Below are 27,372 nucleotides of genomic sequence, written 5' to 3'. Positions count from 1 at the left end.
AATGGAAATAATTTCAGTGTCCCCAAAAATGTAGAAATATAAGTTTGCGTTTTACGTTAAGTGTATAATGACTCTAGTTCATATACTTCATCTGAGTCCCAAAAGAATTTTAAATGTCAGCATTGATTTATTCTGGAACATTTTCGCCTTTTTCATCCCAGATGTTTCACTGACTCTGTTTGTGTTTGTGCTTGTGTTTCTGTGCGTGTATCTATCTGTGAACATCTGTCTAAGCATTTGTCAATCTGTCTGTTCCAAACTATACAACATCGGACTTGTGCCAACCTGTTTGAGAGCACGCTCCATATCTATTCCTTGGTTCCAGGGAGCAGCTGGATTGGCAAGGCAGTCCCCAGCGTTACCACGACGACTAATATCAATTTTCTGGCGCCGAAGGGTGCGGAAGGCCTCGGCCATTACAAGGACGCCATCATATGTTAGAGACGAGGTATACTGCAGAATGGAAGAGAAAAAAAGAAAGAAAGAGAATTTTTGCACATTTTTAAACTGGGTTTGACAGATAAATAAATAATTATTGGTTCTTCTACAGTAATCCCAACCAATCCTGTCTAACCAGCAACTCTAAGGTACTGCCAACATTTGAAATAAGGAAGATATGATAAAAAGTTTCCTGTAAGAATCAAATGAAAACTTGATTTCACTTTCCTGGGCTTGGCTTGTTTTGTTTGATCAGATCGATATGAGGTGTGTTAACCTTTAATCTTAAATTATCAACCAAATATCCCCATTTAGAGGCTGATACCGTAAAATTAGTCTTCAACAGGGAACACAGGTATTTCAGTTTAGTCATTGTAAAGCAAAAGCTGCACTGAATTCTTCTAGAGTGTTTAATAAACTTAAATTATTAGAAGGACTTGATGTCTGTAAACAGTGTCTGAATAGTTGCCATCTGCAAAGTAGAATATTCTGAAGTGAGAGAGCTATACCGGAAACCCTATCAGACTTATTTCTAAAATGGGAACCAATTTAATCCCAGACAACAACTGTTACACTGTACCAGCCTGCCTTATCTTCATTTGAACCATCCTTATGCAAACATGCTGAACTGTGCCTCGAGCCATCCCACCGCACTGACTTTTATCTGACTTCCACCATTGACACCGGTTAAAACATCAATCAACAGCACTGTAAATGTAACATCAGTGTAAATATGCCAGTTTGAGACAGGCTTGTCGTTTTCAAATACAGTCATTGAGCCCTTAAAACAACATTAAAACAGTGTAAATCATTTTGTAGATCTGTTTATTACAACAACAGTGTTTTGGATTTTCCTTTAGGTTCCAAGGACTTATTAGTGCTTTCATTTGGTTATTTTTATAAAACCGGCAACACACTTTATTTGAGAACTTGAGTAAATTACAAAACTTACCAACTGCAAGTGAGAAAAAGAGAAAGAGATTATCTGTCTAAGGAAACTCTTAAAATCCTGACAATCCCGACAGATTATTTGACAAATTAATTATAGGTAAGACTCAGCGCAGCAGGCAACAGCAGCGCACACTCGGCTGCAACAAACCCACCCAGCTCACACACAGCGCTACGCAGACTGAGGCAGTCAAACACACAGCAGGCTGCCTTCACATCACCGTGGAGACAAGCAGAGAGATGAAATAGGAGGAAAGAGGGAAGTCAGTAGACAGACTCTGCCGTATACTCTCCACGCCACTGCAGGTAGTTTTTTTTCCTCACTCTGACACCCAGTGATTTGGATCGCAAAAGACGAGTTTTGGGAGGCTGAACAACCATGTCATCCTCCTTTCATCTCTTCTCTTGGAAACTAAAAACACCTTAAGGTTTGCAACTATGATGGCGACGATTGAATCCAAATCAAGGAGAAATAGTCAACGAAAGTGAAGCAACTAGCGTAACAGTTCTCTGTCTCTGTCAGAGGGAAGAAAGAAAAAAAAAAACCTTGGAGACGCATACAAAGCAGTATAGTGGCTTTTATGAACTTCAAACTGCGGAACATGTTTAAAGGATCAGTTCAGATTAAGTTGAAATAAAATTTACCAAATTAGGAAACTTCAAATCTGAACCTCAGATAAAACATATATCCTATATTAAGTTTGTATTTCCATGTTGGACCAAAAAGCTGGTTTATAAATGATGCATGTATTAAAATAAAATATCTAGTATGATCCACAAAGAAAGTAGTGTTAATTAAATTGTACCTGGAATAGTATACATAAATTATTCCCCCTCAAGGTATTGTGTAACAACTCTTTTAAACACTCTTTTAGTCTTTGCAGGTCTTGACATGAATACTTTGAATACTTAAATTCTATTCAGTTGAATCTTACTTTGGCATAGATGTTAATTAGCTGTTAGCAGTTAGTGTTAACATGCTAACACGCTAAGCTAAGGCACTGACAAAAGTAATAAACTGGCTAACTCTAACAGTTAGCGTAAACCACTGCTCTGCAATCATACAAAAGGACCTTAAACATATTCTGTATCCTAAACATATCAACTTATTGTTAAATATAGGCTCTGTATCTTGGATATTTCCTTCTACATTGAAGATTAATGTGAGGCCATTTGAGGAGAATGCAAGTGTAACACTAAGAAAGAAAATGTCTGGTATGTTTCTAAAAGTTCAAGAGGGGGCCTGTCAACATGGACAACAGTGCAAGGGGCTCATACATGAATGCAGCTTAAAAGGTTGCTAATCTTTTCAGTGATTTAGAGATTTAGAGAAAAGACACAAATCTGTTTCTGCTTTTTATGCTATTTAAATAATCTCAGCGTAGACTGTACAACAGGGAACTTCATCTAAAGGAGGCAGGGTTAATGACTCAGTGATAACACAAAGTTTATTCTTGTTTTGTCATCAAATGAGATGAGAAACTGAAAGAAAGACAAGAAAGTAGCCTTAAATCCGTATTGAATAAAATACTTAGTTTATAAAATGAGGTCTCCATCAGTGTCATCAAACACTAACACATTGAGGAACATTGACTTAGTCAACCATTTTATCTTTGGAATATGCTAACTCAGTTATTTTATACCTACAGGCATTCATATTCCCATCAAGTACTTAGTGAAAAAAGTGTAAAAAAAATAAATGTATAAATCACCCGAGAGGCTATACCTGGAGAACATATGGGTGATCCAAAGCATTATGGCAGAATTTGGATGATGTTAATATATTACTTCTCCAGGTCACTGATCATTTTCATTACATTCCAACAAAAACTGGAGGCAAAGCAGCTGAGAGTCACTGGTTTAAGAGATTTTGATTAATGGCTAAAAGCAGCAAACTGAAAATCCAGTCTCAAGAGCGGAAAGGACAATCCCCGATAGTGCTTTTCACCCACACGTTATTAGACCAGAGTTCTGCTTGGCCTGAGGCTACGAGCTGGCCCAAAGCTGACTGAACTCTGTTTTTTTCTTTTTGTTACACAGCACCAATTAGCCTGGAGCAATTTGGAGGCATCTGTTGCCACAAGAGATATCTAGTTTTGTTGTATTGTGTTGAACATTTCAAATTGTGTGTCCTTGTTAGCCAAAGGCAGAGGTTAAACTCCAGATGTCAAAAATATCATAAAAAAAATGTTAATAAAGTTTTGTAGACATGTCTAGCTTCATTCTTTTGTATCTAAACATGTTCTTTGTGTCGATCTGTCACACACATGCATTATACATTTTCCTCCATTAACACATTAACATTTCTGTGAAAGACAAGAGTCAATTGATGCAGCTGACATCCACTAATGAGAATTCATCAGGTCAATCTGAGGACGATGATGAGCCAATTAATTTGGTCCTTGGGTGACAAATGATGCTCCAATAGTGAAGGAAATCACCTTCAACATATAAATGCAGCCCTGAAAACCTCCGACACACAGCAGGGCCTCTCTGTAGATACTACCCCATGCCTGTGAGTGTGAACCAAAGAGCAAGGGGACACAATGCTGCAGTATTATGTATATTTAATAGGTAGGTGGACATATTTCTAGTTAATATATACACCGATCAAACGCAATTGGCTGCAGGTCGGCATGCGGTCAATAGAGGTGTGAGGAGGAGGGAGGAGAGAAGGACACTGATAGAGACAGACGGGGAAAAGGGGGAGTAGTAGAGACTAAAAAAACACAAATGTTTGTGACTGAAAGGGACATTGGCAGAGAGAGGAAGAAAACACGATTTCAAGAATGGTGAGTAGACAGAGGAGAAGAATTATACAAGGTGAGGTAACCAGACACTTTTATAAGGAATGTAATTGCAGATTTGCTCACAGAACAGGAATAAAAGGGGGGCAGGGGGGACTTTAGTTTGACAAAGGGAGATAACATGGAAGATCATGCAGGTCAGATCATGAGAAAAGAAATTTGGACTCAAGAATTTGCCTCATATTATCTTTGACACATAAAAACAGAGTCAGAGAAGACTGTATGTATTCAATCATAGTATGATTAGGCAATTATCCTCTTTAACACCCATAGGTCACACTCTGATTGGCTAAGACCCTGCACCAAATGCACTATGCCATACTTTGAACAGGTCAAATGCAGCACATCATCCTTACAGTACCTGTATGAATCCTCAGTATCTTTGGTTTCTATGAAGAACTTAGGGCACATTTTGCACACCAATGTTCAAGGTTTGTGTGTGCACACTGCATAATATGCATGTCGATACACACATGGTGTACCTTTATAGTGAAAACATCATCAAGTAGCATGAAGTAAAGTAAATAAATAGTGATTCCTCAATTAAGAAGTCACAATAAAATTGGGATGTTTAAATAAATACTGAAAACCTTAAAAAACTGTCGTGCTTTAGCCCCTTTCACACATTGAGTCTTCGCCTGGAAATGTCCTGACATTGCCAGCCCCACTGTAAAGAGTCTGCATGACTTATGCACAACTGATTTGTGGATGCAGTAGGAAATTCTCAGGTCCTCAGATGATGTTGTTAAACTGAATTCTGCTGCTTTTTACCCTTTACTGATTGCCTCAATTTTCTATACACCTTTTTCACTTTTGCTTTGGTAACGCAAATACGTCCTTATACATGTTGTGTATAAACAACATGGACCAGATGGGTTATATCCAGGAGTGAGAATGTGTTGTGACATGCACACTCTCCAAATAAAATGCGCAAATGCAAAAAGGGAAAGCCCAGAAATTGTCAGGACCTGATCGTCTGAAAATTGTCTTGAAATCTTAGAGAGTTCTGGAGTTGTGATAGGGGCTTTTTATACGTACGAGTGATACGGTACAGGACAGAATATTGTCATCACCTTAGGTGGGCTTTCAGATCCGGGGTACTCTCTCTGATCCAGTTTGTTCCAGCGTTGCATCAATTTAATAACGATAGCTCTGCTGAAGTCCACCAGCTGGAAACCAGTCACATTGGCTCCGCCGTGCATGAACCTCTCCAGAGATATGTCCTTAAAACCCTGTGACAGTGACAGACAAAGGTAGAAAGACGGAAAAGAAAAGGTCAAAGGAGGCTACAAGTGTTGGAACACATTCCAAACCGGTCACAAGAAAAGTCAAATCTGACTACAAAGCCCTCTGACTGACTGTGCGCTGACGAATCCCTCTCCACATTCCTCAACAGTTTACCTGATTATTTATAACTACACTTGATATGGAGTGGCTTCCACAGCTGCGAGTGTGACTTTTATGCAGAGTGACACTTTGTAGTGAAGTGTTGGTGGAGTGGAATCCATTTGGGAACAGGCCAGAGACAGAGGCAGAGCGTGCAGACATGTGAGGGTTATCCTGGGTTGATGGATGCTAATTGCTGAAAGCTCTAAAAGCCTATCTAACTTGACCCACGCTCACAAGCCCCTCTTTCACCATCCCAGAGAGACTTTCATGGGAACAGATTTGGGGATTAAGGTTAAAACAATATGAAATTTACAGATATGTATTTGGGCAGCTGCCATGGAACTCCTGCTATGTCCAGATTGGTAATTATTTACTTTAGTAGGATTATTTTTTTTCTAAATCATTATAAGAATCAGAATCAGAAATACTTTATTAATCCCAGGGGAAATTTCGGTGTTACCATTGCTCTTCACACAATACAGCAGTAGGAAATACAATAGAAAAGAGATAATAAAATAAGCAATAAAATAAGCAATGGAACTGGCAAGCATAGCGTTTTTTTTTATTTATAACTCCACAAAAAGAACATCTTGGGGACAAGCTACGTAAATGTCGTTGCAAGGTTTTGTAAAACATGTCTCGTTATGTTGGCCTAAAAGATGTGGACAATGATTGTCATGGCTGACTTTTAAAGACCTTATCCCAGACATTTTGTTTTTGTGTGTCTGTTTGAATCACAATGTCCTCTGTGGTCTCCCTTGCATATGAAAAAAAGAAAGGATCCACAGTCAGATGTCCTAAACAAGACTTAAGACTTACTCTGTAATTAAAATGTCTCAAATTAACCACCAAAGTCATTCCCTTTCAGATGTCTTACCAGGTTTGCTATGATGTAATGGTAACCTTTTACATGTTTTCCCACGCTGACAGCCTGAAAAGAAAGAACACGAAGAGACAAAGATTAATGTTAAAATAGTGTAAGGGTGCAGGGCAAGGTGGTGTGGGGACTTTGCCTAACAGGGATTCTGGATAACTTTAGCATTTTGCATAAAATGTCAACTGATCAAAGGCAGAAGACATTTCTTTGTAGACAATATGCAATGGTCAAGGCCAGATTTTATAATTAATATGAAATGATAAGTATTTTTTTATTATTATTTAAGCTTTCCCTTCAAGATCAACCCATAGCACCTAAAGCCTTGTTAACTTGGGCCGACACCTCAGCTTCTTTTCTTTTCCACACCAAATAAGCTCAATACCCCGAAGCTTTGTGTAAAACGTATCACTGATGATCTGTCTGCTATGTTTGTGAGATTGTATGGCTGATGGTTAAAGCATTGTTGCAAGGTCAATATTGTTATCTCACATCAACTTGTTGTTATGTTAATATATGTAAAGAGGGATTAAGATACTTGTGTTGAAATCTCATAATGTGAGATTTTGATGCATGAGAGTCTTCATTGTTGAAGTGGTGCATCAACTTTATTAATAAATCACACACACACAAACACACACACACACACACACACACACACACACACACACAGATCGCAGCTGGCGAGGGCAGACAAACAGAGCAGTCAGTGTCTCAGAGCAGGGATGCTGGCCAGTGCCAGCACTGCAGAGCCCACTGTGACGGGAGTGTGTGTTTGTGTCTCAGTGTCTGAGTAGAGTGTGTGTGTGTGTGTGTGTGTGTGTGTGTGTGTGTGTGTGTGTGTGTGTGTGTGTGTGTGTGTGTGTGTGTGTGTGTGTGTGTGTGTGTGTGTGTGTGTGTGTGTGTGTCTGTTAAAAAAACCAAAGAAGCCAATTAAGAAACTGTCAGCATGTCTGCCTGGTACATAGATTTTAGTGCATGTTTACTGTGCGTGTGCAGAACTATCAAATGTGTCTTCAAATACAAGTATGTCTGTTTGCTTAAAGCTTACATTATGCACTTATACGTGGGGGTTGAGGTGGTATTTATGTGCGGTTTTGTGTGTGTGTCTGTTAGCGTTGTGTGTCACTGAGTTTGTCAGATGTGAAGACAGATGATCAGATGTGATGACAGGTGGCAGAACCAATGGGATGTTTCTCTGAAACCTAAGTCAGAGGGCACACAGGCACACACTCTATCTCTTTTTTTTCTCTCTCATACACACAAATATACACACAAACACACACACACAAACATCTGCGCCACCTGTCAGTGCTCAACCGTGAGGCAAGACAGATAATCTAATGAATTTGGACAAGCATAAGGTGTCAGAATGTGTGCCTTCATATATTGTATGTCTTTGTGTCTGTTTGTGTGTGTGTGTGTGTGTGTGTGTGTGTGTGTGTGTGTGTGTGTGTGTGTGTGTGTGTGTGTGTGTGTGTGTGTGTGTGTGTGGACAGTGAGGAGATCATACACTGATGTAGCCTGCTGGGGAAGTCATATTTCTCACTTCTCTGAACTCCAGAGAAAAGCTCAAATCTAGTTTACTTTCCAGATGTCAAAAGGAGAACTGTTTTGACGGACACCTCTAATATAGTTAAAAAAACAATAATATATATTTAGTAATTTATACTCTTTCAAATAATTATTGCACTCATAACTTTACAAAACTAAATGCTTTCCTTCTTACAGCTTCGCCCCGGTGGACTAAGCAGAACCACTACTGATCTTGTCCTGTACATGTGTACATTTTTACTAAGGAAAAAGCTCATCTTTCTGAAAGTAATCAATCTTCTTCCTGATGGTCTTATTTTGTTTTTAGGGGGGTTTGGACTGAGGTATCATGATTAATTTCAGTCCGTTTCATGCAGCTAAAAACTTCTCACAGGAGCTTTGATTCAGTTTTATTGGGGCAATAAGATGTCATTGTGTGGTAGTTGTACCTCATTATTTATAGTTAAGTGCTGTTGAGTCCAGTGCAGCGATGTAATCTTTGCCCTGTTCATAGTAATCTAATTGATTTTAAGGGTGCATAAAAAATATTGTGTGGCCTCCACTCAAACAGTATCTCATGATCTCATTTGTTTCAGGGTCCTTCGGGTTCAAAATTAGTGTCAGATATTTTATTTTAACCTTTCAATGTCCTCTATCTTAGGACTTTACTGTGTCATTATTGGCAGACAGAAATACCAAGATAGTACTTTCTATTATTAATAATACTTACTTATAAGTTAATCATGTTTTTTTCAGGCTGAATACAATGAACTCAACGCCTTGATATATTGTGGCTTTACATGTCTGATTACTTTGCTGATCTCAATACCACAGTTGTAACACTGTGTTCTGCATAGTAAGCATTATACTAATGTTACCTGTTCGAGGATGTTTTGTAGTCTCTCAGGCTCAAGGTCAATGACATATTTCCTCTCCTGGCGTCTGTCCAGGTCTTCTAAAAGTCGTCGGTACGCTGCCTCATTGAAACTCTCGACACAGATAGCGCTCACCTGAGTTAACATACATGCATATGTTAACAAGAATGTACAGTATATATGAATACAAACACAGCGCAAGTAAGAATAAGGTCATGCATACAAACAACAAGCAAGATAAGAGGTGTAAAAACATTGGTGTAATTATATGCATATTCTGTGTGTGTGTGTGCGCATGTTTTTATCGGCCTGTTTCAATTCAACAAGTGTGTGTTTGTGTGTGTGTGTGCATGTGTCTGTGTGTGTGCTCTGACCTGCCATCCGTTCTGCCCTGCTCTCTCCATAATTGCCTGCAGTATTGCATAACCTGCACAACAGAAAGGAAAGTAGAGAAACAGAGAATTAATTTGGTAGTAGGTAGAAGCTGCACTCCGGACACAGAAAAGTAATAGCCTGCACTGCAGATTTTTGCAGACAAAACTTCAAGGCAAAAATTCACACCTAGTTGCAATATCTTTAAAGGTCACATATTATGCAAAACACACTTTACCATGGATTTCGTACACTCCCTGGCCTGTCGACAAACCCCCCAGTTATGAGAAAAGTACGTCCTCTCTGTCTGCCTCCTCAACTTTTTCAGAAAATGTGTGCTCAAACAGGCTGTTTGGAGTTTTTCCCTTTGTGACATCACAAAGGGTAGTAACCCCTCCCCCAGGTAGGTGACACTCACACAGCTAGGTGTTTTTTGTGCCCTCTGAGTCTGCCTTCTCACTGTCAAAAAAAGGGCAGGGTGCAAGAAAGCTCAAGGCACCAAAGGCCTTCAAGAGAGGGGCGTGGTCGAACACAGCTCATTCGCATTTAAAGCTATAGACTCAGAAACAGCCTGTTCTGAGCCGGGCTGACAGGGGGTTTATTGGCATGCTAAAATACAAGATCAGAGTGGATTTTGAGTAATAAACTTCCGAAACATGTTTGGGACTTATTTCAACTTGTTGAAAAGGAGGATAACACGCAAGCTTTAACAGCAAGTTCATTTCTGGGTCTATATCACTTTTCAGTGGATTCATCAGCCCATCTCACTTTACCAAATGAACACTGTTGCAATGTGTTCAAATGTGAAGGAAAAAAAGAACACTCAGCACCTTAGCAGTCATGTCTTAAATTCCACTTTATCAAACAAACCCACAGAGCTTAGCAGGACAAAGACTTATGTGACACAACAATAGAGACTGTCAGTTTCATTTTGAGAGAAACTGTTGATAGTAACGTTTCATTGAAATTAAACTTGCCATTGCTCCTAGTTCAGCTGCAAATTTGTGATTGAAATGTAAGTCACCTGAGAAACACAGTGCCACTTATCAATTTTATAGCCTGGAACAAAACACTGTGTTCTTTTTCTCCATCCTGATGGAGCACAGTGTTGAACAGGGTGATTGTGCCTCTCGGCGTGATACTAGATGAGTTTCAAAGTTATTATGAGTAGCAGGTGGCGACACCAGTAACAATGCATTATAGAATATATCACAGTGTGTTACATTGAAAAGCTTAAGAGGGGTCAATAAAGCAGGAAAATATCAATAATAACTTCATATCACTAAAGGAATCCTGCAGAGAATTGGTTTTCAAGTAAATATACTTTATCATGAGGATTATTTGAATCTCTATCACATTGGTTCCCAACCTGGGGCCACTTCGGTCTGCCCTGAGTTTTTCAAAATTAGATTTGAACACATGAAATAAAATCATGTTAAAACATCAATGGGACATTTGTACAAAGGTCTTTTGTTAAGAAGTGTGTAGGCATATTCTATTAACGGATTTTATCAATGAAAACTATTCACATTCATATTAATTATTGAAATCAATTCATCACTTTTATCAATGTGGGAACAGGGGGGCTCGGCTTTTCTTAAATACAAGTGGGGGGGGGGCTTACATACATACATGTGTGTGAGAGAAGCATGTGTCTTGTGTGTGTGTGCGTGTGTGCGTGTGTGTATGTGTGTTTGTGTGTTTGTGTGATTTGCTTGTATCATCTAACTCAGATTTATGTAATGCATGCACAGATACACATACTGTAATTTTGTGCATGTCTTGTTACATGCTTGTATGCATTTTTCCCTATGGACATACCTCATTTTAAGTGTGTGTGTGTATGTGTGTGTGTCGGCAGGCTGTCTGTGTAGCCGACCAGAGCAGAGAGCATAAAACAGATAACAGCGTTACTGCCCATTTTCCGGCACATTACCGTCAGCAGGGCCTGATGGGAGCTCATAATGAAGGGCCCTGCCTCGGCCAAGTCAAGGGTGAACACGGCCCAAACTCTCACATCTATCCACCGCTTCATTTCCCCCTCTTTCCTTTCCTTCCTCACCTTACTCTCTCCTGCCTTTTACCTCCTCCTGCTTCTTATGTATGCGCCTGTATATCCATAGAGGCTTATGATCATGTCTATACTCTGTTTCTCCGTAATCTCCCCCCCTTGCTTCCCTTCACCGCCTCCAATCTACCTGCGCTTCCTCTCTTTTCCCCTCATCTCCTTGTTTGTCTCCTTCTCCCTTTTTTTTATCCAACCTGTCTCTTTTGCTCTTTCTTCAGCTGCTCCACCAGCTCTATACTCACCTCGTCTGTCTCTCCAGCAAACCCTTCTTCCCTCCTCTTTCTCCCTCTGCTCCCTGGGTACTTACTCAGAAAACCTGCACCAGGGTAATGCCACTCACAAAGTCATACTCATACACTTAGACTGTGCTGCTCACTGAATCCCTAACATGCTTCTACACCAGGGGTCGTCCAATGAAAATTCAACAGGGTCTGGCTGAAGAAACACTCCTCAAGGCAAAGTCTGGATCATAATAATGTCGGACTTGTGATATGATTTAATGCCATATATTTTAAAGGAGCCTAGTATTTGTATTATTGTTTGTGGTTGGAAACAACTTCATGTCAAATCAAATGAAGAAAGTTAAATTCAGTGGTAATACATCCGCTATTATGAACTGGAAAGTACTCTGATAATAAAATAATAATGCTCCTTACAAAATATTAAAATAAACAGTTTCTTCTTTAAAGTAAAAGTTTTTTTTTATTATTTAAAAACAGAAAGAGCTGCTCTTGAGTGTATTAAAATAAAAAGGCTTCACTTTGGAAAAAATTAAATATGTTCGAGTTTCAATTTAATGATAAACAATCTTAAAATTTCACATCAAAGAATTAATAGCTTTAACCCCTGCTCATCTTTCCCTCTTATATTTTATCCCACTCTCACACTTTCTCTCTTGTATAGTGAGAGAAATGAGCTTCAGCTTACCCTGTCAAAACTTTCAAATCTGAGCTGAATTTGAGTCAGGGCCAATTTTGTGTCAGTGAAAGGATTTCTGTGTTGACCTCAAAACCAAGCAAGTTGTTGGTCAGTGAATCGTTGTGCAGGATTATGGTGGATTGGTCATACCAGACTCTAAGTTCATTTATTTCCCTGTCCTCAGATCAGATGTGAGTTGGTTTGATTGCTCAAACGTTGTCTGCTTTGTGTCCGAATGATGTTTGACATCAGGATTGAATGATCCTGAGCGTTAAATACGAGGCATAGTGGTTTTAAACTGCCTGAAGGGAGAACAAACATAGAAGAATCCATCCATTCTGGTTTAATAGCTTTTTTTTCCCCCTGACTTCTTTTCACAAACTCTCTGCCCACTGAATACTCTGTGTGTAAATGTATTAGCACATACCCATCGTGTTCACTCGCAATGCATGATCGGCTTAGTAGTGTCACGTGTGCTGATTTTGGAGAAATGCATTGGTCTGTGACAAGCAGCAACCTTTGGTGTTGAAAAGTGAAGCCAATACATACAGTGCAAAAACCTGAAGTTCATCAGTGTCTTCTTGAGGCTGGCTGCAGAAGCCCCAAAGTCACATACACACACATTCAAAAAAAGCCTGTTTTTACAGCATAAGTAATCCTGCTTACAGCCTGGTTTGTAACAAGAGTTTGGTCTAAATAGCTAATTTCTTTGACGGCACATACTGTACGCCATCCTCCATGGTGATTTTATGAAGGATAAGGATTATTGATAATAAGGCGCATGGTTGACCTGACTGATGTGTGAGCACGGTGTAGGAGGCTTAAGACCGGCCTCAACTCCAGCTCATTGCATGTCGTTAGGGTGAACGAAAAATTGGTTTGAGACGCAATTTCCAATATGGTGACTGCCATAGTTGGGCTTCTGAGACCCTACTTAATTAACAAATGAGTGTCGTCACTCAGGCTTTGTCCATGTTAATTTAAAGTCCATGGTCTGTGACCTCCCTGAAATCGCTACCATAAAGGCAAGAAGAGCTGCGCCATTTAAATAGACTACCAAAGCATCAAAGGCTGCACTGTATGAAATAGAAGCAGTCATCACAATAAACCTGGGTCGGGATAGGACGGCACCTTGGTACAGTGCCTGGGTCCAAACAGCCATAACCAAATTTGGTGATGGACCTTTTATGTATACCATTGTCTGGGGACTTTGTGTCATAGTTTGGCCTGTGATTTCTCTCCCTGTGGCAGGGAATTAGTGTGTGTGTTTGTTAGGCACAGAGGAGAGAGAGATACCGTTCCGAGCATTCCTGTGACAGTGGTCATGGGGCTGAAGGTATCAGCTGTGCCTCCTCCACTTACTTTTGTGCACTGCATGATGGGACAGTTCAATTAAAAGCATGTGAATACTGCCAGAGTTGATGCCATACCCTGGCTGAAAAGTGTCAAATTAGCCCCCCGTGTCTGCAGCTGTATCTATTCATCGGGGAAAGTGCATTACGGGGAAAGTGCATTACGGGGAAAGTTTCCTACGGTAAAACCAAGGCTCTGCAGAGGAGAAACTTCAAAAAGATAATTATGACTTGCTGATATAATAATATTGTTCTCAGGGTGCCATTACAAATTTAACTCAAATTAACAGATAATTATTCAAGGAAAACTTGTTTGGAAGCAGACTCAATTTTTTTCTAATCACCCATAACTGAGTTTTTTATTCTAAGCCGTCATAATGATGGCAGAGAGATGGTTGTTATCGCTGCACAGTTAGTTAATCGCCGGCTATTCAAGGACACAATTCTGCTCAAGCTACAGTCTTTTGGTAAGTTCTGGTACAATTTGAACTTAGACTTTAACACAGATACAGCCCTGTTTAAAAATCCTTCTCTGACTTTTTTTGTTCACTGAAAACAAAGAAGCAGAGAGAGTGAAGTAAAAACTAATGTCTGTGGGAGGAATACTGTCATCAAAATGGTTACGGAAGAGCATTATGAGGGTTATTGCTGTCACTTAAAAACTTGAAATGAAAACACTCCAGTCACACAGTTTCCTCTCTTGCACCCTGGATTTTTTACATCTTTAGTACTGTTGGGTCATAAGGAAAAGCCTTTCAAAACCCCATATAATAATTTGGGGGGTAAAAATACACAATATAATTATTTCACTCTGGAACACCATGCCCTTCACATACCTTGTTAACCCATGTGTCACAGTGTAATTACCTCTGTCTGTGTCGTAGAGGAAGACAAATCGGCTCCAATCGTAGTGGTCCAGCAGCGAAAGTAGAGCCCCTCTGATGGACGGCCGCAGCTGCAGGGTGAACTGGCCCTCTCCTTCTGTGGGGAAACTGGGCGTCACCAGGCTGATGTGCAGGGCCCCACAGAACGACGTCAGCGTGTTCACCGAGCGCTTGTCGTAAAGGCCGAAGATGGCAAAGACCCCCCTGGAATACTGGGAACAGACTGATGCACAGAGGGAGGGAGGGAGGGAGGGAGGAGGGGTGTCGGGGATAGAAGGATCCAGGTGGAAGAAGGGGAAAAAAATGGGAAAAATGAGTAAAAACATTTTTAAAAAATACATTCAGAGACACTGTTTTTGAAAGCTTAGCATTGATTTGACAAGTCAACAGAATAGGAAAAAAATAAAAATTAAAGGATAGAACTGAGGGAGACACATGGTACCTAATTAACTGACACTGATATGTCAACTATTTTAATGAGCAAGAGCTTCAGCTTGTGTCAAGGATACCTTTTCACTCCTAATTAGACCCAAATCGGTAACTTTGAGTGGTATATGAGAATCGATAAATCTTGAAACTGCCCCATTAATCAGTTTAGCAGAAGTCTTGAACAGATTCCTCTGATAAAAAGTACCCTATCTATAAAAAATAAATAAAAACTTTTCAAATTACTGTTTATGTCGAGTTCTGTTCAAGGTTTCTGCCCATGAAAAAGAAGATCCGTCATGTTACTGTTGCCAATTGTGTGCTCCTGGTGGAAAAAAGTTGGTTCTCTGTAAATATAATATATGCTATTTGTAATGAGAAACTTTTGTTGTGATTCCCGATATAAAAAAATAAAATGAATGAAAAGCAAAATCCTTCCCAGTCACTTCAAGCAGATGTAATTTCAAAAAGCCCACACATTTACATGTGCATGGGTAGAACTGCACTGTAGGCTTCTGGCAAGCAATTTTCAAATTTTCAGACAGGCACTAAATCATTCCCAAGAGGCAAAAACTAGCATGGCTGCTTTTACACTTGTTAAGGAAATTTCAGCCAGATATTCCCACCTGCTTCGAGCTTAACATCCTTAAGATCCATCTATCCTCACTCTCACACACGCACAGAGACACATACAATGATACCAAACCCTTGACCGAGCCGCGAGCTCACTTCAAATGTGAAGTCATTTTCCACTACAACACTGCACCTCAGTCTTCAAACACCCCGAAGCTTTCAACCATGACAGAGAGCAGAGTGAAAGGCACAGACGTCCTTCCCTATCTAGCTTCCATAAAAATCTCTCCTCTGCCTCAGTTCGTCGTTCATCCGTGCCGCTCGACCAAAACAGATTTTGAACACACAAAAAAAAATCTCTTGGGTGTGTGAAACGGAAAGTGCAGCAGATTTTGACAAATCAACCGAAATGTGCACACAAAGCCTTCTCAGGATTCCACGAGTGAAGAAACCAAAACTGTGTGTCAACAATTTTCTATATACGGCCTTTAAATGTTTCTCTTTGTCTGCCCTTTTTCCTCTGTCATCCTCTTATTTATTTTCCTCTTCTCCCTGTTTAGCCCCATTCATCCTTTCAGCTCGATTCTTGTAGGCAGGGGTGTTTTAAGCCGGAGCTCCATCCTGCGTCATTATTCACTCTCCAGCCTGTAATATACGTCACACTGGAGTAAACAGTAAGACGGGGAGCCGGGACTGCAGACCTTGCTATAGGCAACAACCGACCATCACCCTTTAACCTTTACAACTTCTTTTGCATCACTTCAAACCTTCTCCCCTCTCTTCTGTTTTCAGGGCAGACACTGCATCCATCCTCTTTCTTCCACTTTCCTTCATCTCATCCTTTTCGACTGCCTCCTCTTTCTGTTCCTCCCTCCCTCTCTCCTCCTGGGACTTAGAGTAATTCCATTATCAGCTATAAGCCTCAGTAGGGGTAAACACTGAGGGAGATGCAGCTTTGGTTCTTCGGCTTGTGGCAATTAAACAAAGCCGAGGCCTCTGCACCCAAGAGGTGATAAGGCGGGGATTTAGCCTCTGATTATGACAGCAGCTAAATGTCTTCAATTCAAAGAACTAGCATACTACGTACTTAGTATGCATCATTCAGAAGAAGCTGAGTCATGTCGTCCTCAAAGTCAGCAAACTTAGTGCCTCCAAAAAAAAAGATTTTCCATGGATTTCCAGGTTTTATTTGATAACTCGGAGCACATTGCAAGAAGGAGCATGTGCGTGTTTAACTTCTGAGTGACAGGTGCTATATTTTAACCAGACACAGGATCAGTCTAAAACCTGGAATGTTAGAAAAAGTTTGCACAGAATCCTTCAAGCAGACATCACAATTAAGCACTCAGGAGACAAGAGCAAAAGTTCATCTAAAAATAAATTAACAGCAAAATGGAAGGATTGAAACAAACTGCAAACAGAGACAGTTTGTTGAGATATGTTGCATTTATTTAGATAGAAACATTGAGGGGAATGCATTCTTTCTGTTCAGTCATGTTGCTCTTGTACCCCTGCAAAATGGCTCTTTGCAGAGAAAAAATAATGTGCTTACACTGTGTAAGGACAAACTAGAATAAACATACAATTGGATTTCTTTGACAGCAGTGTCATTGTAAATTCCATTACCTTTGCTCTAAAATGAGTTAGCGTTTTCAGGGATCAGCTGTTTTTGGTAAGAGAGCAGAGAACAGAAAAACACTGGCAGATAGATAAAGAAAGCATTACACATGTGAACTGACATACTGGGTAACACACCGAGTTGAGTGCTGCTCCCATGCCAACTGATGCATCTTTTTCAGAAACTTGACAAAAGTACTGGCCTAGATGCAGTCTGTGACATCACTATCTGAAAGTTTTATTTGTCACCCAGCTCCTGGGTCTCCATCAAAACTTAAGGAAATATTGATAGCCTTAATCCCAAAACATTCTATTTTTAACAATGCCAAGACATCTGCAGCCATACACAGACAGGCCCAGAGCATATAACAAAAATATATCTTATTCTCAGTCTCATGCTTCATTCACCCACACTATTTTCTCTCCTATATTTCACCTCTTCCCTCCCTTATGACCTTGTTTTGTATCAAAAGCCTTCTGATCCTTTGCCTCTCCTCCATTCTTTCTCCCATCTTACTCGATCTGATGTATCGCTGGATGGGCTTTTTTTTTCTCTGCAACCCTGTCCAACATCAACTCCACCTCCACTCCCACCACCAAGCCGCCGCAGGGTTGGAATGTGCCAGACAGTGGCGTCATTGTAATAAAATGTGTGCTAAGCTTGCTCCATAAAGCTTTAATGAGAGGAAGGGACCAGCAGCACTGTGCATCATCACCACTGTAAAAGCATCCGACACAATAGGTCTCCTGGGACGTCCTCTACCTGCACCTCTCGATGCCTCCCCCTCATCTCCATATGTTCGATTTTTTTTGTTGTTGTTGTGTACAACCCTCTGTCTTTTTCAGGTTCCTAATTGCTCGCTCTGTCTGTCAAACCTTGTCTTATTGCCAGTGCAGACTTCTCCATAAATCTCTTTTAAAACCGTTCTCCCTTATCTGCATTACTCCATACTGTATATCAAGCTCGAGCATGTGTGCATCTTCCTCGCCAGCTTCCCCTGCCTCTCTCTGATTCATTTCTCTTTGTGCATTTAGAAACCCCTCTCCATCATGTGAATCCATGGGCACATCACTTTACTTATTGTAGTTCAAATTCAAATGTGACCATTTGCATAACAGGGGAGAGAATGCATTGCTTAGGCAGCACAGTACTTTACTAATATCTTAGCCCTCTTTGCATTGCTGATTTCTATTTCTCTACCCTCTCCCATATTTGCCCCCCCCCCCCCCCCCCCTCCATATTCTTTCTTTTTCTTTTTTTACCCCTCTCATCACAGTGCTTATGTCTGTGGGCCGGCTGCTTGTTTGTGTTTCATATGACACTAAGAACAGATGCTCACAGATAACCTGCTGCTGATTTCCCTGTCACTGCACCACAGCTCAAAAAATACAAAAGCAACACACACTTGCATAGACACAGTCACCCATTTTTTTTTTTAACACATAAAAGCAAGAACTCCATCCTCAAACACATACATTCAGCTTTACAACCTCCTGCCCCAAATCTGTGCATGCTTCTCACCCTTTTGAATAACAACCATCTATAGCTGAAGTCAACTTCTACACACAGAAACACGGCAAAGATACCCTGGGCTCTTATAACCTGCAGCCGAAGGCCAAACAACGTTTTTTTTTTCCTCCTGGCATTGCCCCTGGTTACCTGCAGTGTAGCACAGTGATACCTGGAGGGCAGAAGGAAGGTAAATGCCAATCGTAGTGTTCGTTAGCTATACAATTACAAGAAGAATCAACCACCCAAAGCTTCACACTGACATTCAAGAAATGTGCAAGTTGTATGCTCAAGAGGAGTGAGCTCTGGTTTCTATTCTGATACAGAACCACATGAGTTTTACAGGGAAAAGCAAAAGGACTGGAGCATCCTGCAACCAGAAGAATGGTGTTTCTCCAGTGACTGAAACTGTAGGCTAACACAATCTGACACAACTAGTTCAAAGTGTGAATTAAATTAACACTTCTTGTCAGTTATAAATACTGAAAAAATGGTAAGTATGCAGTATGGAAAAGGATGGGTTTTCTACTGCTGTAACCCTGGTTTTAGAAGACTAAAGTGGGACTGAAATGAATAGAGTTGGCGTGAATTCTCCGACCTAGTAAAATCCTTGAATGAACTTTGACAGATGCTTAAAAAAAAAAAAACTCCAATGAAGAAGGCTTTAAAATGGAAAAATTATAGAAGTTGTTCCAATGCCATAAGACTTGTACTATTGTATTATCATGTTTCAAACATTACTATTACTAAAGAAATAGATGATAGCCTACATGTTTATAACCTTACCCACAGGTAATTTAATAATAATTTAAAATTTAACACTTTTATAGTCCCAAGCTTTGACTGTACAGGCTTCTCTTTATGCTATTAAAGGTTGACATGGCAGAGGGTTTGTATTGTATGGTTGATCCTAGTATTCTCTATAAAGATATCTAAACAACATAATGAACATCATCAGTATTGTACACAATTCATGCCACATTTTCACTGCAGGATATGTTGAGAATAGTTGCTTAACACTCTGATTCTGTCCTCACAATGAGTTTCTACAAACAGTTTTCTTCAAGCACAACCTCAACTTAATTTTTAGGAAAAACTATTCATGAAAATAAAACAAAACAGAAACAGAGATCATGAATACACACATGGAGAGCAGCCCTCATTACTGGCTTCCAGCTGCGCTACAGCTAACTTTAGCTCAATTTGACACTCGATGTGCAGCGAAACAACAACCCTTTTCATTTTTAAGTATTTGGCAGTGTTCAGCCTTAGCCAACAAAATCAGATGATATATATGTTGCAAATACACAAAATATACTGATACATAATCTGACAATGTTATTTTTTATCCAGAGGTAGCAGGTGCAGTGAATTTAAGGCATTTGCACATGATTTTGAGGATGTCTTAAGAGCAGAGAGGTTTAGCTGATCTAGGTTAAGGCTCTGAAATGCTGTATCCCTAATTAAACCAGCTCTGTGAGGAGTTTTTAACATGTTGTGAAACTGACCAGAGAAAAGAGTAGATTTCCAAACATTTCTCATTGGATGGCTTTCAAAGCTACCACAGGAAATGTCTTCATTTGTCATTTTATGGGAAAGGTTTCACAGTGAGTGATACTTTAGCCAGGTAAAAAGAATATGATATGTTTTTTGACAAGCCTATATCAGCGAAAATATCAAATATATCTGTTGACAGGTTTTGACAAAATTGACACAAACCCAGCTCCCTATGTCTATATTGCAGTGTGCAGGAGATCCATCTACTCTTGTCTGTATCACGATCTTTTCATAAAGTCATCAGTACTTTAAAAGGAGCAATACATAACTCTGACACATACTGTTTAAAATTGAAAGATCAAATCTGGAGTTCACCAGTAAAGTACACATAAAAAAAAAAAGTAGTAGAGTACAACATCTTCATCACACATGGTTTACATTATTAGTATGTGGTTGGAGGTTGATTCTTATTAATGTACACTCAAAGCTGGTTACAGAATCAGTTCAGAACCTTGAATGACTGGATGCTGTGAGGGACCCAGCAGAATATCATAAATGATGTCAAACTATGGCTGCATCCTCTAGTAAACATGCAAATGTAGATACACTGAAAAACCATTTTATATACTGACAAAGGCATTGCATAGACCATAACGGGGGGTTATTATGAAGACCAGAGACAAAAGAAAGTCTGGAGATCAATAGTATCTGGCAGAGAGCACCGTCACTGTATGGATTTCATATTTGTTCCACCTCACTACAACACAGATTACGGAACAATGGGGCAACTTCTCAGGGTGACACAAGGGCACCTAAAGACGTTAGGAAAAATTGCTTATATCTATATGTAGAGGTAAAACACCCATTCAAATGATGCTTTAAGAAATACTCATTATATAAAAAAGGTGAGATTATTACTTGCGAAGTAATTTGTATCCATAAATCACCTTTAACCCTGTACCTCCCCCCTTGATTTAATTTTACCAGGACAAAAACGTGTAATGCATTTATGAGCAGCATTTTTTTAACATGAAATGTTAAAAGCCGAAGGGATCAATATTCTGCAAGAGTGTATGCTCATTATTTTAAGACATGGGCTAAATTAAAAAGGTTTTAAAAGGGTGACCAACTGGTTTAGAACACCATCATGACTTCCAGATAAGGAGATTATCCAGTATTATTTCTTAGAGACTTAATTATTACTCATAGAAAAGCAAAACATTTTGGTTAAATAAGTTCTAATATAAAATATGACAACAAGCCTTGTTAAAATCGAGTGAAGTTAAAACTGACAGCAGGCCTCAAGTGTGCTCATCTGCAGCTTTATAAAGAGAGGAGAAACGATAAAGCTCTGCAATCAATCGTCAGGCAGGGGACTTCTGCCACCTTATGGATTTCATATCTGATCCTCTGCACTGGAACATAGTTTACAAGATAACTGAGCCACGCTAAAGCTTCATAAACAGGCCGGCGATTATTGAGAGTGATAGTGTATTGTGTGCCGCGTTGTATCTGTGTGGGCCCGCTTCTCCGCACTTGTGAATGAGGCCATTCATCCCTCCCGCTTGCTGCCTCCTTCTCCTGTCCTGTCTGTCTATCGTCTCTCTTTCACAAAAGAGCGCCTCAAGCTGAGAGGAAAAAGGGGACTTCAGTTGTGTTCACAGTGAGGGAAGGGGGAGAAGAAGAAACAGAGAGAGATAGGGAGAGAGGGAGAGGAAGAGAGTGGTTCCAAAAACCCACAAGGGGCTCTGACAGTGACGAGAGAGTGCGAGTGTGCCAAGAGACACTGCAGAGAGGGAGAGAGGGAGAGAGAGAGAGAGAGAGAGAGAGAGAGAGAGAGAGAGAGAGAGAGAGAGAGAGAGAGAGAGAGAGAGAGAGAGAGAGAGAAAGCATAAGAAATTAGTTAATGAAAGTACACAAAAACCAAAAGAGAAAGCAGAAAAATGCTGCCCTGCTGACCAGAGAAGGGAAAAAAAAGATTGATTTTAGTCCTTAAATGCTCTCTCTTGATTCAACCTCACACATGCTCGAGCTGACTCAAAATAAGTCCATGACATTTGTTGGCATCCATGTCTGAACTGATGAGGTCAGAGGTGATGGACTCTTGGGTAAAACTGCCACACTGCCACTTCTTTATTCTCTTTGATTACATCTTTACACCTCTCCGCACCTGTTCTTTCTCCTGTCCTGTCCTCTCGTCTTCCTCCTCCTCCCCAGACTTCTCCTCCAGGCTCTGTCCCTCAGGCTGCATGAATAAAGCTTCTAAGAATAAGAGCACTGATTTGGGAAAATGAGGGCCAGTGCCCACGAGGGGGACAGCTATCTCTGTGGGCTTTGGTGTTGACACAGTTGGCAAATATGCTAATAGTTTCTGACAAATGCGTTCCTCCCTTGTGTCGTCTAAGAAGGGGAAACAAATACTCTCTTAAAGAATAAATAAAAATAATTTGGATCCTGCTGCCAGCTGTGTAAGTCTAAAACAAGGAATGTTTTAGACTTGTAATGGCTACAAACTCTGTTTTTTTTCTACACTTACATTATTAGATGGCCAGCCTGTCTCTCCAAATATGTTATAATATTTTTATACCACTTACACCAGTAAATCATTTTTAAGGAAGCATGGTAAAACTAGATTACTTTCTATCAGCCCAGTTTGGAAACATTGTTAAAAAATATCATGTTCTCATTAAAGTTTCCCATAGGCTTGTGGACGACATGTCTCAAAGTCTTGAGTTTTGCATTTTGACTTTTTCTTCATCATGGTTGTGAGGCCGGCATTAAAGCAACTTGTTGAGCACAGGTAACCATGCCTTAAAGCATGCGCTGATTTGTCATCTATTTGAATGAAAATGGAAAAATTGAGCATCATGCTGTATTGAGGAAGATATTCTTGCCATTGAAATCCTAATCTCATCAAGAAAATTAGATAATAATCAACCGAGAAGTTGGATCAGTTTCTATTCGCCTACATAAAAACAGGCTTCTTCATTTAATCATTGGAGTCGCACCCTGTTGGTCATTAGAAAATAAATGCAGCTTTAAGATCACGAGAGCTTCTCTTTTGAAACCAATATGCTATGTACACATCTTCTCTACCATCTCTTTTCAGGGCATGGAGCATCTACTATGTTGCCCCTTTCTTAACCCTGGGTTTTGCCTCTCAGGCTTTGTACAAAAATCACTATCTTTTAAAGTTAACATATTATTCTCCTTTTCAACAAGTTTAAATAAGTCTCAGAGGTCTATGAAATATGTCTTAGAAGTTTCTTGCTAAAAATCTACTCTGATGCTTTATTTTAGCATGCCTGTAAATCCTATTTTAGCATTGCAAAGAACAGGCTGTTTCTGTGTCTATATCTTTAAATGTAATAGGGCTTTCACACTTGCAAGAAACTCCTCATATTTCCAGGAGGAACTGTATGTATTTAAACGCAAACAGCAGAACTTTTTGGTCGGACTTCACCCGGAGTTTCTCCTGCCAGCACCCAAGTATTTTTTCCACAGCAAGTCTGAGCTGATGTAAGAACACAGCAGGATATTCTCTGGAGAATTCACCTCACCAGTAGCATTGATATAAAAGCAAATATTCTCATTATAGCATCGTTTAGCTGACTGTGTTTCTCCATCTGCTACTTCTGCGTCTTTTATTTGTTTTACTTCATTCCTACCTTGGGAGACCCCCTGCCCCCCTTCCTGTCTGACAGATAGTCTCCCGCTGTGAGGAGCATGAGAACAGCCAGGTCAGGAGAATATCCTGAGCAGTCCTCCTGAAATTATCTAGATATTTTCAGGAGTGTATATGTGAAAACCACTTGAGTAAGTTGTGTTTGACCACTTGTGTCTCTCAATACCGTCATGAGCAAATAAAACACATTCTGGTAACATCCCATTAGTGTCTGGAGTTCATATCTCTTAGCTCAGCAAATTACTCGGAACATCGGGCTCGTCTGGCACAAACAACAAGTGACAGAGTTTGGCCCGGTTGTTGCTTTTCTGTCAGACAAAGACAAAGAGGCATTACCAACAAATCAGCTGGGCTCAAGTATTCTGGATATTTACTGGAACTGGAGCCCATCATAACCCATGCTGGCCAAACAAATAAACAAAAAGAGCAGGCCATTGGCTTAAGTGGCCAGGGAAGAATGATGTCTCTCCTAAATCACGATAAGCACATACTGTACATCTGTCATACCCTTTTAAGACAGTTTCAGATTTGCTCTAAGACATGATATGGCAACATCAGACACCATGACAGCATTGGCTTAAATATATACAGAAACTGCCTTCAAACGTTACTAATTTGATTAAGTGAGCTTTAAAACCATTTACTAAAATTAAACCAAGCAGAATAGATTGGGTGGAGAAGGAGCAACATACCTTCAAGTTCTATGCAGCATGTTGCTTCAGAACACCTCAGCACAACCAAACAAAAACAGGATTCTCTTTTGACTTTTAAAGGCCATATATTATCCTAATTTTCTACTGGTTTAAATAAGTCTCAGACGTCCCCAAAACATGTCTGTGAAGTGCCTTGTTAAAAATAAACTCTGATCCTGTTTTATCATGCCTCTAAACGCCTCTACAACAGCCCTGCTCAGAACAGGCTGTTTCTGTGTCTGTAGCTTTAAATGTAAATAAGCTGTGTCTGACCACGCCCCTCTGGAAGGGTTGGGGTGGTTTTGGGTATTCCCGCTCCATGCCCTATCGTTAACAGTGAGAAGGCAGACTCAGAGGGCAGAACAAACACATAACTGTGGGAGTGTCACATGCATTCGGCCCTTTGTGAGGTCATTAAGGAAAAATCTCCAAACGGCCTGTTTGAGCACAAATTTTCTGAAAAGTGGAGCAGGTAAAAAACATAGAGGATGGACTTTTCTCATAATTGTGGGCTTTGTAGACAAACTAGGGACACATATTAGTGTTATAAAACCATGGTAAAGTGTATTTTGCATAATATATGACCTTCAAGCTCAAGATGAGTCAGCTTGAATAAGGAAAGTATCCTTGAATGTATTACTTAGTTGACCTTGACATCCATTAAATGTAAACCTTTAAGCAGCAACTACATTAAGCAATTCCAACTTCCTGATGCTCTCACCTTTTCAGGAACAAAACACTGCTTGTTATCATGGCAACATTGTAAAACATGTCCTTAGGTCCTGTGTTCACTGAGGTGCTATAAATCGTGTAATACTTGGACCCGGAGAAAAATAAACTGTTGCCAAAATGGTTGCTGAAAGCAAGTCTTCTGACAGAATTATACACCAGTAAAATAAGCATTAACAAATGCATGCACAACTGAATACACCCATATTTGTACAGAATATATAGTAGAGACGCTCTGCAGAAGCCTTGCCTCACAATGAGGTCTGCAGCCACATAGATAAATGACTGAGGAAAGAAGAGAGAAAGTAAGAGAACAAGAGGAGAAGAAAAAAAAAATCACCTGCCATAGTGCTTTGCTGTGTACCCGTAGGACATAATCCCTTAAACAGGGCTAATCTTTGTCTGCTTATATATGTGTGTGTGTGCGTGTGAGGGTGTGTATGATAAAGAGAAAGATAGAAAGAGTAAGGGAGAGAGAGAAAGAGAGAGAGAGAGAGAGATGTGACAGAGAGCCTTTTTACTCCAGTCATCTTTAAGCACCACTAACAGTAGCTAAAGCCCTGTGGGCCTGTCCGGTGCAAACACAGTCATTCATCACACGCACACACAAACTCACATGCACACATACACACATGCATGCACACACACACAAACACACAGACTGCTGATATCAAAACCATTCATCACTGCAGACAAGCGGAGAAGGAGGGGAAGAGAAGAAAGTGAGGAGGGGAGAAGAAACACGCTCACTATGCAGGACTGATACAGTATATGTGCTGTGCTTTCATCTCCTTCTGAGGCAGCGATCACACAGAGAAAACCTGAAAAAAACACAGATTTCCTATGGTATGACACTCTTGGAAAGCACTGCTCTCTTCTGATATTCTTTGCTTATTTTCCTTGCTCTTCTGTATCCATGTATGAACCTTTAAATATTTGTATCTTGTCAATTTCACACAAACATGAACCAGGAGACCCCAGGTGCATGGAGACATTTCATCTATAGGTGTTTTTTTTTGGTTGTTTTTTTTTAAAGCAGAGCCTCTGTTGAGACACGTCTCTGTTTCAGTGCCCAAACATGATGAGTGATCTGAACGGCAGCCCCGTAGAGTGCTAACTAGGGCATACAGAAGTGTGCATGCAGCAGGGCCTGCTGGGACTTCTAAAATATTAGTTAACAGCAAATGGTCCCTTTGTTCTTCATGTCGTATCACAAAACCCAGTTCTTTAATCCAGGACACATATTCAACTGATGAATATATTTAAAAAAAACATGTGAGATAGAATCACTTTGATGAAATGAGACAACAACTTCTCCTAATTAAATGTCAAAACACTTTGTTTGCAAATGCCCTTTCGAAAGACACATGGAAGTGCAGTGAAGGACAGCATCATTTGTCTACGCCTTTAAACCACTACAGTAAGTTTTGGGAAAATAAATCCATTATATAATCAACTAGGGGTGACCCCAAATAAAGTCCAAAATTTGCAAGAGTCTCATACTACTGCCACACTCAGTCAAACACCTTATGGAACAAGGATCATTCCATTCCAGCTATGTGGGGATGTACATATTATAAAGGCACCTCCTTTCAACTCATGATCTCATTGGCCCTTATAGGCTGGGAACAAGAAATGGAAGGTTGCAATTGGCTTAAAGAGGTGTCAATCTAAAAGCCAGAGTGCAACCACCAATTTTGATGTATCACAGTCAAAAAAAGGTCATTTTTAACAATGTATTTCCACAGACTAATACAGTGGGAAATCAGGCAAAGTGTTGGCAAATTTGAAACAATCTGTGGAACTTTATGGACGTATAGCGTTTGCATAAAGTCTGTCGCTGGATTTGGATCGTCAGGATAATATGATCAGGAGAGTACAGTAATTATCCAAGTGAAATTAAAAATAGTTGTGTCTATGTCGTTGGTCCCATTTTGTGGCATCTCGGCTGGCCTTTCAATCGTTTCTGTTTCCCTTCACTAATGTAGAGTGACTGTATTACAATCTGTGGTGGATTTGTGGAGCTGGAGTCTCAAGCTGAAACTCAAACAAAGAACAGACTTCACTTCTCTGTAAAAAGTGTGCAAACACAACATTTTTAAAAAGGTTTAGAGAAGAAGAAGAAAGGCTGTGGTGGCAGTTTTATCTCCTCTTATTTTAACTTGTTCAAAATAAAGATAGCATT

General features: G+C 40.0%; 1 protein-coding gene across 6 annotated transcripts in view; it reads right to left on the bottom strand.

Annotated features, from left to right (window-relative positions):
* The window catches only part of gria4a (glutamate receptor, ionotropic, AMPA 4a), a 111,255-nt gene that overhangs the window by 51,305 nt on the left and 32,578 nt on the right, over positions 1-27,372 (bottom strand). For all 6 annotated transcript variants that reach the window (XM_065960775.1, XM_065960774.1, XM_065960777.1 and 3 more), the window contains exons 3-8: positions 14,442-14,681; positions 9,239-9,291; positions 8,868-8,999; positions 6,460-6,513; positions 5,267-5,425; positions 286-453 (exon numbers count right to left, since the gene is read on the bottom strand). In XM_065960775.1, the coding sequence (XP_065816847.1) occupies positions 286-453; positions 5,267-5,425; positions 6,460-6,513; positions 8,868-8,999; positions 9,239-9,291; positions 14,442-14,681 (806 nt within the window). The remainder of the gene's footprint in view (positions 1-285; positions 454-5,266; positions 5,426-6,459; positions 6,514-8,867; positions 9,000-9,238; positions 9,292-14,441; positions 14,682-27,372) is intronic.

This window comes from Labrus bergylta, chromosome 11 (genome assembly GCF_963930695.1).
Source record: "Labrus bergylta chromosome 11, fLabBer1.1, whole genome shotgun sequence".
Lineage (NCBI taxonomy): Eukaryota > Metazoa > Chordata > Actinopteri > Labriformes > Labridae > Labrus > Labrus bergylta.
The sequence above is the reverse complement of the archived record's forward strand: the minus strand, read 5'-3'. Positions and strand labels throughout refer to the sequence as shown.